Source organism: Physella acuta, unplaced genomic scaffold (assembly GCF_028476545.2).
Source record: "Physella acuta isolate Inbredline_101_S28 unplaced genomic scaffold, ASM2847654v3 ptg000964l, whole genome shotgun sequence".
Classification (NCBI taxonomy): Eukaryota; Metazoa; Mollusca; class Gastropoda; family Physidae; genus Physella; species Physella acuta.
Window position 1 is genome coordinate 583,410 of NW_026732481.1, and position 18,553 is coordinate 601,962.

General features: G+C 30.8%; 1 protein-coding gene across 1 annotated transcript; it reads right to left on the reverse strand.

The window, feature by feature from the left end:
• Nucleotides 1-2,001: 2,001 nt before the first annotated feature.
• On the reverse strand, nucleotides 2,002-18,245 carry LOC131953899 (echinoderm microtubule-associated protein-like 6). Its single transcript, XM_059317336.1, has 36 exons — nucleotides 18,048-18,245; nucleotides 17,471-17,630; nucleotides 17,099-17,197; nucleotides 16,697-16,951; nucleotides 16,446-16,581; nucleotides 14,634-14,835; nucleotides 14,188-14,325; nucleotides 13,670-13,926; nucleotides 13,279-13,491; nucleotides 12,920-13,087; nucleotides 12,454-12,670; nucleotides 12,045-12,231; nucleotides 11,676-11,781; nucleotides 11,412-11,505; nucleotides 11,042-11,142; nucleotides 10,722-10,924; nucleotides 10,199-10,438; nucleotides 9,714-9,915; nucleotides 9,533-9,625; nucleotides 9,212-9,343; nucleotides 8,764-9,026; nucleotides 8,436-8,625; nucleotides 8,187-8,307; nucleotides 7,888-7,987; nucleotides 7,564-7,693; nucleotides 7,176-7,448; nucleotides 6,873-7,090; nucleotides 6,397-6,554; nucleotides 6,137-6,254; nucleotides 5,761-5,949; nucleotides 5,437-5,606; nucleotides 4,922-5,084; nucleotides 4,472-4,575; nucleotides 3,753-3,906; nucleotides 3,565-3,665; nucleotides 2,002-3,351 (listed from the first exon to the last, which is right to left on the reverse strand). The coding sequence occupies exons 1-36, from the start codon at nucleotides 18,242-18,244 to the stop codon at nucleotides 3,327-3,329; spliced, it is 5,877 nt and encodes a 1,958-aa protein (XP_059173319.1). The 5' UTR covers nucleotide 18,245; the 3' UTR covers nucleotides 2,002-3,326.
• Nucleotides 18,246-18,553: the final 308 nt, after the last annotated feature.

Genomic DNA, 18,553 nt, shown 5'->3' on the forward strand with positions numbered 1-18,553 from the left:
TAAAGTTAGATTCTATAGTTTTGGGTGCAGTGCAGTAAATTATTCATCAAGTTTCTTCCATATTTCACCATTTAGTTCAGGGCAAGAATTAGGTTGTTGGGTTAATAAAAGTTAGGATTTTAAAAAAGATGAAAAACAGTAACTGAGGTACAATGCAGCTAGCAAAGCAAAATTTTGCTATTTCTTGTAGCCAACTAGTATTAAAAAGACAAAATTAAAAATACTATTTATTTAATAGCCTAACATTTTATTAATACAAATTTGATTTTCATATGTTTTAATAATTTAAAAACATTTAGCCTTGAACAAAAAAAAAATTATGAATAGAACATTAATTTAAAAAAAAAATTGATTTCACAGCATCTAACAACTGATGTTATCTACAACAAACCTAGTGATCCATTGGAATATTTGATAAAAGAAGTGCAACAAATGAAAGAGAAAAGAAATGAAGGAAAATCTAGTAGCTAAAAGCAGTTATTCATTAAACGAAAATTTGTTTTTGGTATAATAATTTTTATATTTATATAAGTCTACCTTTAATATCAGGTAAAGAGAAGATTTGAATAGGTATTGTGTGTGGAGATTATCCCAAGAACTATGAGGTCTATAGACCTACAAGAATACTACAAATATTAACATAAAGATAAAATGATATATTTTAAGATGAATTGAATGCAATAATACTTGTTGTAAGCTTCTTGTACTCTTATGGTCAGATCTCAATTTAAGACTTAAATGTTTGGACTTAAATGAGTGCACCCAGCCACAAAGCTTTTCTGCAATATTTTGTTTAGAACGCCTAAAGTGTTTGGGAATTCTAATGGCCACCCAATATTTTTGTACACTACAAACATATGTAAAGGTAGTATGTGAAGCTACTTGTTTTGTGATTTATATTTTAAAATGAAACCTTTTTTTAAGCACAATATATATAACATGTATTTTTTTAGAAGCATTGAAAATAGTGCATTATGAAAGTGTTGCCTTAAATATTTTTTAAAAAGTTGTTTAAAATTAAAGACAGAAATATTTTATTTTTAGTTTAAAAACAATTAGTTATACGTATATGAGTACATTTTGTTAAAGTAAAACATTTTATTTATGTCATTTGAAGTTATTTAAGATCTAAGTTGACTGTAATATTAACACTCTTAATGTAAATTATTAAAACTAGTTTGGTGTTTAAGTATTTTGTTCAATGTCGCCACTAATACCAGCAAAGCAAAAATATAAAGCATGGTTTGTAATATGGGATGGCAAGGCTAGGTGGTACAGCACACTACTCCTAAACCAAAAGTCTTGACTTCAGATCCACGGCTTGAGTCCATAGGATATCCCTGGGTCCACCCAGCTCTGATTGTATCTGACTCAAACCATGTTATGGTGGATAAGCATGCAATTACATCTAACTACATTATACCCCTTTGTATGTAAAGTTCCCTTTTAGAACCTGACGGTCAATGGGGTAAGTGAAGTAGAGTTCACCTGTTTCTGTGACCTTGGCATATGAAGGGATAGTGTGATCACCATTATGCCCAGTCGCCTTAACTTTCCCTTATGTGAGTTAGGTACCCATCGGAGCTATTCCTATGTTTGTCACAAAACAGGTGAACCTGAGGCATGTTGACCATCTTGTCAGAATGAGAAAGGACATTTTCATGTAAGCATATTTTTCATGGTATTTTGTAATCCCAAGATTTATTTGAATAACACATCCTTTGTAAAAAAAATAAAAATTTCTATTCCTTGTGATTAAGTAAAAGGGGTCATCTTTGAGTCTTTTATTTTAAAATCAAAGACAGAATGAAAATTAAGACTGTCTTGAATTAATTTTTGAAATACTTAAATGAAGCCAATTTAATAATGTGCAACAATTATTTTTATTAGTATGATGTTTGTGTTCATAAATATTTTTTTATGGTTTTGGCAAATGTTATCTTGTACATTTTTTTTTCATAAATAAACATACACATGAGCAGTCAATTAGTTTCTTGTATTTATTTACCTAAAAAATTTTTTTAACAGAGTTTATTATACCAATACTATAATTTCATAAAGTAACTTTTTAAAAATATTCCACCTGTTCCATTGAATCATAGGTATTTGTATCTGGAAAAATACCACACATTAGCTTCATTTCAAGTTTACTTAAATATTAGACAGTGGTGCAGTTTTAACTACAAAATATAGGCTTAAAAAGTGGACAGAATAGATTCAAAAAATAAATATGACAAGTTATTGATTTTCAATATGCATTTTTATTTAAAGTCATATATAAAACAATTAATCACTTCATTAAAATTATTTTAAAATAAGTGAAATTTAATTATTTTGTATAAATTAAAATTGAACTATAAAATGATATGAGATTATTGCTGCCTTAATAAAGTAAATAGATTGAGGCTTATATAGATTGACTATAGTACATGTAATTCATTTATAGTTATTAACCTTTTCAATACATTTTTTGTGCTACAAAAGATACAATATCAGTGACATCTGTTAGATATTTTATAGATACATTTTAATTATGATACTTTATAAAAATGTATCAACACCCCATTAATGTGTGAGAAAATGTTAAATTCTCAATAAAAAGTATTCACTGACTATTGATAACTTATCTTAAAATAATAAAATATGTAATATATTTGGATTTTATTACACTAAAGAAATTGTAAAGGCATATGTATCAAAAGGCAGTGTTATAAGAGTTTATTAAATATAACAATTACAGAGATAATAACATTAATCAGCTACTTAACATAAACCTAATAAAATATTTTGATTACCTTATGAATAAGTCTTACTCTATTATATTAATGTTATATTTCATTTTACAAATCTGTAGGCCTACTTTTTACAAATAAAACATGCAGTGCTTTAATTGAATATCACAAAACACACATAAGCAATTTTAATACAAACTACAGTAAAATAATATGGTAAAATACTACATTTGTAAAGTTTAATTGTCATAGTAAATATAATGACAGCATAAAATGGAATGTAAAATGTATAATTTTTCTTAAAATTCTCACTGAGAGTAACGAATAATTTTACAACAGCATAAATTAATAACATCATATAAGAGTAATTATTTAATCAATTATCCAACAAAGTTTTCTCCCATGAATGGACAAATACAATTAGCTTAAATTGTTAAAGATGCAGAATATATTTAAAAAAAAATAAAATAAAAGGAAACATTTTGATCTTGGCATCATGAATAGTTCAAATATTAGCTTTTAAAGATAATTAACAGAGACTGAGCACCTCGGTTGAAGCTGATGATTGTTTAGTAATTTGGCCTTCTTGCATTTCTAAACACATCTCCAAACAAAGACACTAAACAAAAAACAATGAATATTAACATAAATTTCAAAACCCAGGAAGATCTGATAAAAAGCATTTAAAAATTATTTTGCTCATATAAACACTAAATTTTTAATTTAAACTCCTAAGATTATAAATATTTAACAGAACTACTGTTTCAATGATCAACCTAACAGATGAAAGATAATAAAAAAAGGTAATCAACTGTTTCATTAATCAACTTACCAACAGTCGTCTCCTCCAGTGCTGACAAGGTAGCGGTCATCAAACATAAAGCGAACATTGGTCACATGAGCTGAGTGACCTGCATATTTCTTGTACTCAGCCTGCATTAAGTAAACACATAGTACATCAGTACCCCTTCCCTCATACAAGCTTTTCTAAGTTATAGACTCGAACTTGTTGACACTTACAAATTTTTGTGAACAAGGGAAATTGAAGAGTTTCACTAGTCCAAAATCATCCCCAGTTGCTATTGCATTTCCTAGGTGAGAGAGGTGAGCACAATTTATGTCAGCTTTTTGGGAATTTTGAGGCCAAATTCCCAAAACATCACGTCCAACAATACTGTGGAGAGAAAAAAAAACACAGTGACAGAGATTTCCTTAGGTTCACAGAATATGTCCGCAGTTGACTGAGGCCCCAAAAAGAGGTGATTCTAATCCTATAAAAATAGGCCACCAACAAACGGAATTTTTTTTTTGTGATAGCTAAAGATTATGGTAATAACATCAAACAAGTAAGCAAGGTTTTTTTTATTCAACTTAAATGTTGAAACTACAAATTTGTGAAAGTTCATGTTATCTTTTAGAGGGTTATAAATAGTCAATAATTAAATATGATCCGATTGCTTATGGTAATAAATGTACATATTTCTGACAGCTGATTCTAAAGAATTAAAATACACACCTTCAACAGGAAACCCAAGAAGAACATATTTTAAAGATTACTTATAATATTGGTTTAGACTTAAGTAAACATTGCAAATCTTTACATTAAAACAAACAGGATATGATAATAAGGGAATAAAAAATAATTCAGGTTCTTGATATTTTTCAACAAAATATATAATGATAATTGTTGATATATCAAATTGTGCCCTATACCGCACAACATATAAACATAAAAATACCTTGTCCATGAGGCCCAAGTAATTTTTTCTGTGATTGATTCATCTTCTACCAAACCACCACCAGGAACTTTGTACACCTGGTTAACATAGGCTCCAGTGCACACCTAGTGATTTTAAGAATTTTTTTGATGTAAATAATTTTGGTGAACTAAAATAGAAAAGTTTACAAAAATAAATTTAAATAAAAAATATGTTATCAATGCCTGAATTATCCAACGAACACTAAAATCTATAATTTTGTTTTTTGAATTTCAACTGTTTAAAATAGTCTAATATGTGAAAATAAGGTTGATGATTCTTACAATACAACCTCTAATAATATTAGTGATAAATGTAGAATAAATCTTTTTTTTAGATTGGACTAATATATTCTCTTGATTTACTTTTTTAAAAATATTTTTTAACTAGCATCTCACATAAAAAAAATTTAGTAACTCATGAGTGACCTACCCTTATATAGCTACTGTCTGCTGAGAAGTCAAGGTTAATGATAAAGCTTGATATCCCTGAGCAGAAGCCAGCACGGTTTAAGGCTTGGCCTTGAGTGAGGTCATAAAAATCCACATAATTGTCATCTGAACCAACAGCAAGTATCTTTGAATTAGGGCTAAACCTGGAGCAAAAACAAACAATCATGTTACAGCTGTTGGAACAAAATGCAAGTGGGTACGTACATTTATAACATAATGGTCTAAAATAGATTAAGTATTTAATAAAACAACTAAATCGCAATTATTAATAGTAAGTATTATTTTGGCTAGAACTTACATAACCCTTACACTGACTTAGTAGGACTACTGACCCTAACACTAACAGCAACATCAATAGAATCAAACAAATAAAAACAATTTTGTACCATAAGATATATAGTCCATTTTAAAATAGAATTTTTCTTTTTTGTTTAACAACAAATATCTTTTGCACAATATAAAAACATCTTATTCTTATAACTGAAAAAAGCGAACCTTATATCATTGATGGAGCCTGCCCTGTCTCTTTTCCTGCCCCACAACTTTAATCCAGTAGTTGAAAGAACCAAAAATTCTCCGGTCTTGAGTCCAACAGCTATCAGCTCCCCATCAGGACTGAAAGCTACTGACTTTGCTGCCGTTACATCTAGTTTGGCCACAAGAGACTGCTCACACAAAATAATATTTAAAAAATAAAAATCATGTAGGCCTATATTTTTTCCTTTTACATGTACAATTATGATATACACTTTGAAAATGTTATTAGCACATGTGCATATCTATAAATGCATTTTTTATTTTATTATAAGTTTAACTTACTTTAGAAGTAATATCCCAAAGTCTGACGGTACCATCATAGCTGGCTGTGATAAATTTTGAGGCTGTAGGATGTCTGTCCAGCCCCCACACTTCACCTTCACCATGCCCTGCCAAAATAACCTGCACTGCTCCAGTTTTTTCTGTTATTTCTATGATACAGTTGTCTTTTGTTCCAACAAGAATTTTGCCCTAGTAATAGTAAATATAACAGTAAAGTTTTTCAGAAGCAAAACTAGAAATAAAGAACATTTGTGTTAAATGTTTTATTAATATATTATTTAAACATGTATAACTGTGAGCACATTAAATGACTTTTTTTATTTTCCAGTAAAATTAATTTCATTGTGAGAGTATTTAGCTAAACAATAAAATTTACTTTAGCGCGGCAAACAGCTTTAACAACATCTGCCTTGTTTCCTGTTTCTTTTAAAGGAAAAGCCTTGCATCTTTTCATTTCTTGATCCCAAAGCTTCACTGGTCCATTATCCTTTGCTCTGTAATGTTTAAATAAAATGTAACAATCATTCTATAAATAAAACATTCTATTCTTATGATAGTGGTTCACATCATTTCTTTAGATTAAAACAATCTTGATTTAAAGGTATTGTAAAAATACTAAGATGATTAAAGTCCTACGGCATCTCTTTTCCACCAGTCACTATAAGTCCATCTCGTAATGTCGTGAACATGGTAAAAACTGGACCAGAATGGGCCTTTTGGACAACCCTGGCTAGTGTAGATTCTTGCCAAACATAGACGTCTCCACTCATGGCTCCAGTGTAGGTAACATTATTCTTCAGAGAAAAAACAAGCACTTTCAGACTAGTAAATAATTATTATGTTTTGAAATACATTAAGTCTGATAAAAATTTTCCATTGACTATAATACTAAAAAGTAATAGTTATTCTAAATTTAATGATTTGAATTGGATTTTGAAATTATTTGAATTATAAGTGGAAAATAACATGCATGCATGTCAATAACTGACTTGGAATTTTCCATATTCTAATGTAATTTTAAAAAAAACAGTTTTAAATATGTTTAAAAAAATAAATATCAGATTAAAAAGATACATGCGTAAACCAGTTAATACATTGTAAAAATCACTTACAGCTCCAAAAGCTAGTGACAGCATTGTTTGCATTTTAGCTTGGCCCACAGTATCTGTGCCAGCAAGGATTCCTCGCTTCCCAACAAGCTCACTGCCAGCTACTGACCAAAACTTGACATGCTTGACCCCAACACTCACCAGCTGGGTGTCAGAATCTGGCCTAAACTCAGCACGGAATATTCTTTGACTATGACCAGGAGCTGATGCTATTTTAGTACCTAAAAATACAACCGGAATTTTTTACAATATTAAACTTTGTGTCATTTTGTGAAACTATTTGATACTTCTCAACAAAAAACATACCATCTTGCCACCTCCATATCACTATGTTGTGCTCATCTTCAAGTCCCACGGTGACTAAGTTCTTTCCTGTACAAGAAAAGTCAACTGAGCAAATTCCTTTAGAGTGATTCCCCTGTATTATAGAGAGAGTTTCTTTAGTCACAGAGTCCCATACATGAACAGATGGGTTGGTTCCAATCTGGCCAGTAGCAATCACATTCTTCATCTTGGGATGCTGGTTAACATCAAGGCAAATTATATCATCTGTGTGCTTCAAATAAAAACTTTGGCTACCTAAAACAAAATTTGGACATTAAATTAACAAGGATGTTATTTTAAAGAGGACTTAATGCTGTAGATACATGAATATATTAAACATCTCAATATAGAGACATTAATGTTCTATTACCAGAGGCAAGATTCTGAACAATGCCAGCTCCTGCTGCATGAAGTACAATGTCTGCCCCATCGTTGACATAAAACAGATTGCTTCTTGCATCAAATCCTCTGTACCCATGTATATACTCTAGCTGGAGGTCCTGAAATCAACAAAGACAAAACTTTAGACAAAATTTAAAACTTTGCATTTATAGTTCTTGAACAAAAATTTGCATTTTTTTGTTCAAATTTGAACAATTATTTAAAAATAATATTTTACATTATGATACATTATGCTGAATATTAAATTTTTTGGTCTTAAATATTTGGGCAAATAAGTTTTGAAAATATTTACCGTGACTTGAGTAATTTTTCTCTTTTTACCACCAGCTGTGGCTGGAGGTTCAGGGCGTTGAACTTTTGGTGGTTCAGGACCACTGCGACTCACTGGTGGCCTGGAAAGTTGAATTAGATCAAACTTGAGCAATCAATTGTTTTAAAGTAAGAGTTAATAAACAGTTAATAGTAAAGTTAAACCAGCAGGTAAGTAAAAACTATAGATATAATTATTAATTTAATTAAAGTTGGTGTAAATACTTTGCTGAAACTAACAGGCGACTTATTTAAACAAATGAAGACTCGAACATTATTTACTTTATTTCTTCTTTTTCTTCTTGCAGATGGGGCTTGATACCAGATTTTTCCCTGACTGGGTTGATATAAATTTTAGTCGTGTAATCAATGTTTTTCTCTCTTGCCACATCACTGTCATAGCCTGAACCATTGCAACAAAGGAAAAATAAATTTTAGACTCATTTTTCTCACACAAAAAATATATTGTCAATTTCTATAATAAAAGATAAAAATTTTGTGAACATAAAAAATGGAAATTATAGAACATACCTTCTTCTTCATCATCGGTGTCAGAATCATCACTTTGCCCTTGTTCAGCTTGATTACCTTCCCTTTTCCAAACCATGACAGCAGTATCAGCCCCACCCAGGGAAACCAGTTTCTGCTTATCAAATGTCCACTGGACATTAGTGACATGGGCACTATGACCAGAATATTTTTTAAATTTGGCAAACTTACCCTGAGGAAATATAATTTAAAAAAATAAATAAAACAGATTCTTTGTAATTCTATAAATAAACTTTTAATTTTGATTATACATTTAACTATTTTAATGTTATGGTTTTATGATAATAATATATAATTTTCTTCAGCTCACCGTAACTGGGTATTCAAATAACTTCACAAAACCGAAGTCATCAGCAGTGGCGAGAAGGTTCCCATTCACCAGTGAGGCAGCATTGACATCAGTCACATCACACTTTGGTGGCCAGATACCTTCACATGTTGGACCTAGCACACAAGACCAACTAGCCCATCCAAACTTTTCAATCTCTGCATTGCGAAGAGTGATTCTTTTCCCTCTGGGTGCCTCAAAAAATAGCACTTCTCTAGCACCGGTATTCACCATTAAAACTTTTCCTAATGACAAAATAAACAGGTGAGTTTTTAGGATAATAAGCAATTTTTATTTTATGTTCTATGAGTAGGTAGCTTTAGTTGTAACTACCAAAATTTAGTAAAGATTATAAAATTCAAAAAAACTTAAATCATGACATGTAGGCCCATTTGTTATATAAAATATTAGTTTTATGTTACTTTTTCACCTCTTAAATCCCAGTCAATATGAGTTATGTAGCTTGATGCCCCTTTGCATGTTCCTACTCTTGTAGTCTTGAGAACACTGTATATGTCTACAAAATTGTCATGGGAAGCAACTGCCAAATATTTTCCAGGATCTAAAAAAGAAAACATACAATGACAAGTAGGCCTATTTTGATGCATCAAAAAGCTATTTTATACATTGAAAAATATTTATAAATTAAACTTGCAAAACAGGATTTTTATTTTGTTAATTTTTTGAGACAACTATGTAAAATAGTTGGTAATGTTATCAGTTTAAATCATTGAAAAATGTGTTTTTTTACCAGGTGAGAATCTAATGTCACATATTTCCTCTTTTCTGTGATGCTGTGTTATGATCTCTTCCATAGTTTCAGTATTCACCACAACAAAACTACCTAAAAACAATTTATTAGAAAATCAAATTACGTGAGTTTGCTAATAGTGGCAAGGTAGTTTGTCAAAATTACATGCAAGATGTCATACCATCTTTTTGTCCAATAGCCAGAGCACGACCATCAGGGGAATATGCCACACAGCGTGCTGCCTGTTTCAACTCCTTAAAGTTAACCATCTTGTTACCCTGGCTATAGTCCCAGATTCTCAGCGTTTTATCATCGCTAACAGTTGCAAATTGTGGTTTACTTGGATGTACGCCCAGACCCCAGACTTCACCTTCCATGTGTCCCTGATCATTATTTTAAAAAATGTATTAATATATTATAAGACAAAAGTTAAATAAATTAATAATATATTAGAACTCTTAAAGAATATTTTAGATTCTTCTTTCAGTAAAAGGACATCTAGGTAGGTCTAAACAATTTTTTTTACACAGATTAAGCTAGTCACAAAACTACTGCTGAATATTTGTGTAGGAATTTTTAACTTAATTTAATATATTAGGTTACTTTTTAAAAATAAGAAACTGCTTTCATAAGCTAATTTAAACATTGCTTGTAAATAGAAAATACCTGTGCTAAAAGTGTCATGGGCCCAGCCTTGTCAATCTCAAGTACTTCGCCATTCCTAGATCCAACCAAAATTTTACCATGGCCCAACACAATAGCTCTCACTGCTGGGGATTCTTGGATCAGTATGCCACTGGAGGCTGCAGTGAATGATGCCCGTTTAATGGCATACGTCTTTAGGCAGCGGTCAAACTGGTCATCCCAAAGTCCCACTATGCCATCTTTACCTCCAGTCACAAAACCCTAGAAATATATAAATAAAGCTAATTTTACAGGCCAAAATGTACAAATAGTGGGGTTTTTTTTTAATATTCATGTTGTAAAAGGAATAATAAAGGGAATACCAAATACCATTTTGTTGGTTCATTTTTCTTTGGTATTTTGTATGTAAGTCAAAGTATATTTTATTTAATTCTAGTAGTTGTTATGTAAAATAATGCAGGCTTGGTGATGTGAATGGTAGGATTAAAGCTAGAATTATGAAATTTTTTTGGTTATTTAAATAAGGTTTTCAAAATATTTCTACCTTGTCCAGGGAATGCATTGCAAAAACTGGCCCTTCATGTGCCTTGACTGTTTTCTGTAAGGTGATGCCTTGCCAGACAAAAATCTGACCATCACTACCACCAGAAAAACAGACGTCTGCTGTCTTACCATAGGCCACACACATCATGTCACACAGTTTGGCAACCTGGCCCATTGTCCCTCTGTTGGATGTGAAACCACCTCCTGCACACATCAGATTACATTGACCATTAATAACTATAATTACACTGCCTCATTAGTAATTGGATAGGTTTTCTGTTAATAAGAAATACAAATAAAAAATAGTAGTAAAAATGCTACCTGTCTGAACCCAAAATTTGATGTGTTTGGTTCCTACAGTAACCAATTTGCTGTGGTCAAATGGATTCCATTTGATGACAAAAATTTTATCTTTGTGACCTCTAGGTAAAATGAAATATAAGAGAAATTAAAATTAATTATTTGCGTTTAATAATCATGTCATTGTATAGTTAACCATTTTTTTCCCTCAGTAAGAGTATTTGTTTTAAAGAACACTGAAATATCATTTTTAGAATTTAAATTATAAACCGCCAATTAACTGATACACTGGCCCACCAACTTAAGTATTTGGTGGCTTTCTTCTTCCACTGTATTATTTGCTGACAAAAAGTTAAATATTTTATTAAAAAAAAGTTTTTTTAAAACAAACCTTGTTGTTGCCAGCTTTTCTCCTTTCTTCCAGTCCCACACAACAATAGAATGGTTATCATCAAGGCCAACTGAGGCCAGCTTCAGGCCATCAACTAAAAAAACAAAGTAAGGTTTCTAAATGTCAATATCCACATAAAAGTATGTTAACATTTTTAAAAAAAGTTTTTCATAATGTACTACACAAAAGAAAAAAAATAAGCCGTCAATTTGATATCTCAAGCAGCTTCTTTTAAAAGTATTTACAAATGTTACATTTCAATACCTGAGAAATCAATAGCACATACTCCCCTTTGATGCTGCCCTTTGAGGATAGAACCTGTCTTAAGAGTTTCAGTATCCCAAATGTGAATGGTAGGGTCACGTCCTACCTGCAAAAAAATTTTAAAACAACATTTTGTCAAATATCTTTTCTATTGCAGTTCCAAGGCAAAAATTTGCTGATTCTTCAAATAGCAGAACCTCAACAGTTATATTTACAGATTATGAATTGAATGCGTTTGACTTTGAAGATTTATTATAAATAATAATTAGCATACATATTAGTATTTTCTGACATACTATATTTTTAACATAGTTTACTGCCAATTACAGGTATGTAAATGACCAAGTATTGCATCTAGAAATTATTTACCTGACCAGTGGCAACAATGTCCTTGATTGGGTGAATACATAGGCACAAAATGTCATCAGTGTGCTCAGTGTAGAACCTTTGTTTGTTTGTCTCCCTGTTGTAAACAATTCCTGTAGCAGCTACATGGTATACTACCTCCCCTGTCTGAGTATAGAACAGGTTGTTACGACAGTCATAGCCTCGGTATCTAAAAAAAAAATGCAAACTCAGTACTTTATTACAACAGAAAAGCTAACAAATAAATTAGTATAGTGACAAAAAAAATCTTTATTCCCAAATTTACTATTTTACTTTCAATTTATATTCTGTTCAGATTTCATACTCAAGCTTATAAGTCTTTTTAAAGAATAAGCTAATAGTTTAAGGCTGTAAAAAAATTATTCTAAAATAAAATGGATAGCTCTCTCACCCATGAATAAACTCTAGTTTTAGACTCTCTTTTGGACCATTTTTTCTTTTAGCTCCTGGTGGCAGAGATGTTTTGACCAGTTTTTTCTGGTTGGTAATGTCTTCTTTATAGACAGCCCTGTTGTATTCAACTTGCTTTTCCCTTTCCACATCAGAGTCGATGGACCCAACATCCGAGAGATCTGAGTCACTGTCTTCACTATTTGAGTCTGCATAAGCTTTGGAATGAATTGATTTATTACTTTTACTATATAATCTCTAGCCTTGACTTTGATGTTTTCTAGTTAAGTATCTATTACTTGCAGAATTAAAAAGTCAAGATTTCAGTGTATTTACAAAATAGCATAAACAGAAATAAAGCTACTTTTTTTCTTTAAATATCACTTTTTAAATAATAAATCACTAAAAACAAAAACAACACATTAAGATTAATGTGTTTTTGACACAATAATATAGCAAGTTGCTACCATTGTTGTGATCAGGCAAATCATCATCTCCTTCTCCCTGGGATAAAAATCTCCACTGAAAAACTGCATGGTCAGCACCACCGGTTGAGATTAGCTTGTGGCGGTCATTAGAAAACCTGACATTAGTTACATGTGCACTGTGACCAACATACTTGCGAAACTTTGCCCCTGAAAGAAAATGAAGTTGATTTTGAAAAAAAAAATAATGTTAAGAAACCATTTAGTTTGCATTGAAATTTTTTAAATTACATAATAACTTAGCTAAAGGGCTGTTTGTATATATACTTTACAAATTTTAATACATTTGAATATCATTGAATATAAATATTTTAAAGATTAGATTTTTGTTACAATTTTACCTTTTTTAAGTGAAGGGAATTTAAACACTTTAACTAATCCAAAATCATCTCCTGTAGCAAGAACACCACCATCAAAATTTGCATCTGCTGCATTGACATCATTGGTGTCTGTGTACTTGCCCCAAATCCCATTCACCTCAGGTCCAATAACTCCAGTGAAAGTAGCCCAGTGAATGCTTGTCAATTCTTCTTCATTGGTTACTTGTTTAAATGCTGACAAAGGATTGTATACTTCTTTGTAATATAATTGGATGTTAAATTATATATATATACTTGGTATTTTTAAGATGAGCCATGAGGTAAACAGCTGGTATTTTAAAGCTCATTAAAGTTCTAATACTTATTTTTAAAATACTTATAAAAATGAAACATTCATGAAAGTTCTACATACTGGGTATTTTAAAGATGATTCTCTCTCCTTTTCCACTGTTGACCTGAATATATTTGCTATCCTGAGACCAGTCTAAATGTGTGATAAAACTGCTACTGCCAGCACAAGTACCCAGCCGCTTGTACCTTTGGTCTACAGCGTAAATATCGACAAATCCATCATTGGAGCCGACAGCTAAAAATTTGCCGCAGGGAGAATATTTGACTTCATGACAGACTTCTTTACGGTCTTTGATGTGAATCAGCTCAGACAAGTCTCTGACAAAATGAAAGAAATTTGTTGGATGAGTAGCAAACTACAGTTAGAAATCAAGGATTACAACCACTACTGAAATTGTACCATTTTTATCTGGTAAAAACTAAACAATTGCCATTTAAAACAGAAAATACTTGTATGTACAGATTTTAATATTTATAAATGTGTTAACTTTTCTAAATTTGATGGAGATTATTTAAGTTTATTTAAGATCTTGCTTGCTGTCAAATAATAAATAAAGTTAAACACGCAATTAATTTTACCTGGCCCGCAAAACTGTAAATGAGCCATCAGTTAATCCAACTGCTATATTTTGACCTTCAGGATCAAAAGCACAGGACCGTACCTTTTGATCGAGAGCACATTTTGAAAGGAGTTCAAAATTGGACATGTTCCACATCCTAGTTGATAAAAATCAGATTATACAGGTACAGCTTGAATTTTTAATACATGAAGTATTAAATTAGATAAATGCAACACTTGTTGTTGTGACAAAAGATTAAATGAAAATTAGTAGAAACATATTATGCATGTACGATTTAAACAAAATCCCAGTAAGTAAAAAATGATACAAGTTTTGAATTCTAAAGGTAATTGCAGCAATTTGCCAGAGTCATGCTTTTCAGTTTGTTTTTATTGAACAATTTACAAAAATTCAAAGTAGATATCCTTTTAGAAATATTTAAATTAACATAAAATTATGCAGTACCTTATTGTTTGGTCATCACTGCCTGTGACAAAAATAGGCTTTTTGGGGTGGACAGCCAAAGCCCACATCTCCCCCTCAGCATGGCCTTGTACCAGACATTTTGGTTTGTCTTTGTTCTTGACCAGCACTTCAAATATTTCTCCATCCTGTGTCCCAATGAGGAGTTGATCCCCTCGCCAACAAACTGCTCGAATGACAAGTCCTAAAGAAAACATTAACACAGGGAATTTTATCGGTAACACAGCAATGCTATTGTGAATGTAGATCTATTATGCATGGTGGCAGGACATAAAATGTTTAATAACTGTGGTAGTTATGAACAAACTTTAATTCATTCAGAATGCTTATCTTAATTAAGCAACCTTTTTTCTAAAAGGACTGTATTTAATGGGTACAATATTTGAAAAAAAAAATGTAATTAGTAAAATGTTTTTTCCTCACTAAAGTAGTCATGAGATGAAATGTGTACTTTCAGACAATTTCATTTCTATACAAATTTACTTGAAACTATGCCTACATTTATATTGTTTCTTGCCAGAAGAACTTTGGTCAAATGTATTAATTTTACCAATATATTTAATCCAGGAATTTGTTGTAAATATATTTTATGACATTTTGAGATAAAGGGTAGGCTTTACATACAGAGTGTTATAAATAGTTTAAAAAAATAGGAACTTATTAAAGATAAGCAAAAACTACACTAATTTTCAAAGAAAATTAAACATTTTAAATTTTTTTTTCTGTTATAAGTAAAGTATTAATTTAAAAAAGTTACATCTATGACAAAGATTGCATGCATGTATCTATCAGTATTAATTACCTATCACTCCACTACTAAATCTAGTACTTCAACAAAAAAAATCATGATTTGAAGAGTAAAACAAAAACAAGTCTAAACACATTAATTACACAGTGAAAAATATATTGCACCATAAGGACTGAATAGTAAATGGATACTGTTTGATAATTAAATTTCCTACATTTAAACATGTGACCTATACAACACTGTTTTAGTGTTTGCAGTTAGAAGATATTTAATTGCTTGGCAACTTTTATCTTATTTAGCTTCACTAAATTCCATTCAACTCTTCACAATATGGAAGCCAGTAATAAAATAATTTAATTCTACATCAATAACCAACAGTAACATTTTTTTTACAATACTGAGTCCATTCACTGTTTTTATTGTGGTTGATGCATTATAGTGTGAAAATAGTTGATGTTTGTAGAACATTTTTCATCTATAAAATTTATTATTTATATAAACCTTAATGTTAAATAAACATGCTTTAAGGTGCATATTTTTATATATACAGATTTTATTAATTGAATTTATGGCTTTTGTCCATCATAGCCACAATTTGCAATGGGAAAAATAATTTCAAAACCCTTTCATCTAACTAACAATAAGAACACCGAATAACGTAACAAAAAAAAAAAATCAAAAGTAAGCTATTTAGAAATAACATATATAGTTTATCCTATGGTTTAAAAAAAAATGTCAAAGGTTTCTGAAAAAAAACAACAGCATGTTCATAACAACTGCCACATACTATATGCCATTCCATGTAAATAACATGCTAATGGAGGATATAGTTACCAGTATTAGGAGTTCCTGAGAAATCAAAGAGAGGCTGCTGGTTATACATAAAATAGAATTGCAGACCATTATACTTTTTTTTTCAAATGCCTCAAAGCTTTTATTTCCAAATATGAAATTATTATTAAAAATAAAATGTGTATCTTGTATTCAAAGTGACTTCAATCTAGATATTATTTTAATGCCTTAAATGCTGAAAGAATATCACAAACCTGAGTATCCAACACTAGAATTGGCAATATTTATAGTTGTAATTGGTTTGAATTCCATGTCCCATAGTTTAACATTTCCATCTTTGCCACCAGTTGCAAAGCCTTCACCAGTCATATCTAGCGTATAAATTGGCCCCTGAAAAAAAAAAAACACAAGTTCATTTTTAGTGCGACAATATTTAAAATTCATCCTTCACATAGCCTAGAACATAACAATTTTTATAAATTCTAAATTCAGGAAAATAACTTACATTGTGAGCTGCTGAAATGATCCTATCAAGGTTATTTTCTTTCCACACATAAAGATCGCCACTCAAAGTTGCAGAATATGTTGCATTTTCTGGTCCGAAAGCAAGGGAGAGCATTGTTTGAATTTCACCAGCTTTGCCAAATACAGCTTTAGCAGGGGTTAAAGCATTGCCACATATTGTCCAAAAAACAATATGCTTAACACCAGCAGACACTATTGTGTTGTCTTTGAATGGGTTAAACTGAATATCAAATATCTGAAAACAATGTTTAAAAATTATTAAAGTCTCTTTTATGAAATTCAGTAGGCCTATAACTATGCCATTATTCTTTACATTAATTTGTAACAAATGTCACTAATGTTCTTAACAGTAATTATAAAATAAATAAATCTAATAAGCTGCCTTTTCTATCTGGGTTGGTACGGTTGCAATTATTTTTCCTTTACGCCATTCCCACACAACAATGGTTGATGCTTTGTCAAGCCCAACTGAAACAAGTCTCTGGGAAAACAAAAGAAACAATAACCTATAATATAATAGCAAATAAAAATGTTATTAGCATTAACTGTCATAGTAGATATTTGCCAACGTTGGGGCTTTCAAAGTAATCAAATATAGCGAAAAATAATGTGCATAGAAATTCTTTTTTTTTTTCAAATTTAATTTGAGATACAAATAATGATAATATGAAATGGATAAAGCAAATAATCATACCATAAAATGTTAAGATTCAACACATAGTATTTTAGTTTAATACTAAAAACAGAAACTCACATTTCCTGATTTGTCAAAACTCATAGATGCAATGCCATCTTTATGCCCATCTTTCAGAATTGAAACAGTATCCAATGTAGCTGAGTCCCAAACACATATATAACAAGGTTCCCCAATTTGACCAGTAGCTACCATTGTTTTATCTGGATGCAGGGCCAAACTATTTTAAGATACCAAATTAAATTTAGACTAATTAAGATATTAAATATAAATATAATAAATTAAAAATAACATCATAGGTTAGGTCATAGGCCTATAATAAAAGTTTCAAAAAGCCAAAATTAATATATAGTTTATTGTTTATGGGGTAATTAGTAATAATCAATATATTATAAACAATCAAAACAGACAGAGTGGTTGTGGTGGTGGGTCAATGTTAAACTTTTAAGTATTTTTGTATTGTAATACTATGTAATACGTATTATTACTAGATCTAAGTAGTAAGTAGATCTAGAGATCTAGTATCTAATAACTAAAAGTAGAATCTAGATTTCTAGATCTAGAAAGTAATAACGTATAATAAAGTCCTCAGCACACAAAATATCGATTCTTTAAAAAAAATTCTACAATTTCTAACCTCACGATGTCATCGTTGTGTCCGAGAAAGAATCTCTGTTTATGCTCACGAACATTATAAACTATACCTACTCCTGCAACAAAATAAACTATGTTTTTGTTTGCAGTATAATAAAGATTATTTCTGCACTGATGCCCTCGATAACCATAAACCCACTCTAAGCGTAGCCTGCAATCAGGCGCTGTCTTGTCCGCCATTTTGCAGACTTCAGCTTCTGTTGCCGTAGAAACTTGTTCTAATCTGTTCGCATTTTAGCGCTGCAGCCCACTAGCATAGCGGTGTATGAAAAAAGAGTCGGCTTGTTTGATCTTAACTTTGTTATGATAGTGAGTCTGTACTTGTAATCACAAGTTAAAGCCTAGACCTAGGTTTAAAATGGCTTCTATTAGAAAAAATATGCTGATAATTTTTCATACCATTACATTCACGTGACAAACAAACAAAACACACTTGCTTAAATTGTTAAATATGGACTAATGTGCTTGTGCGTTTGATTGGGGGGGGGG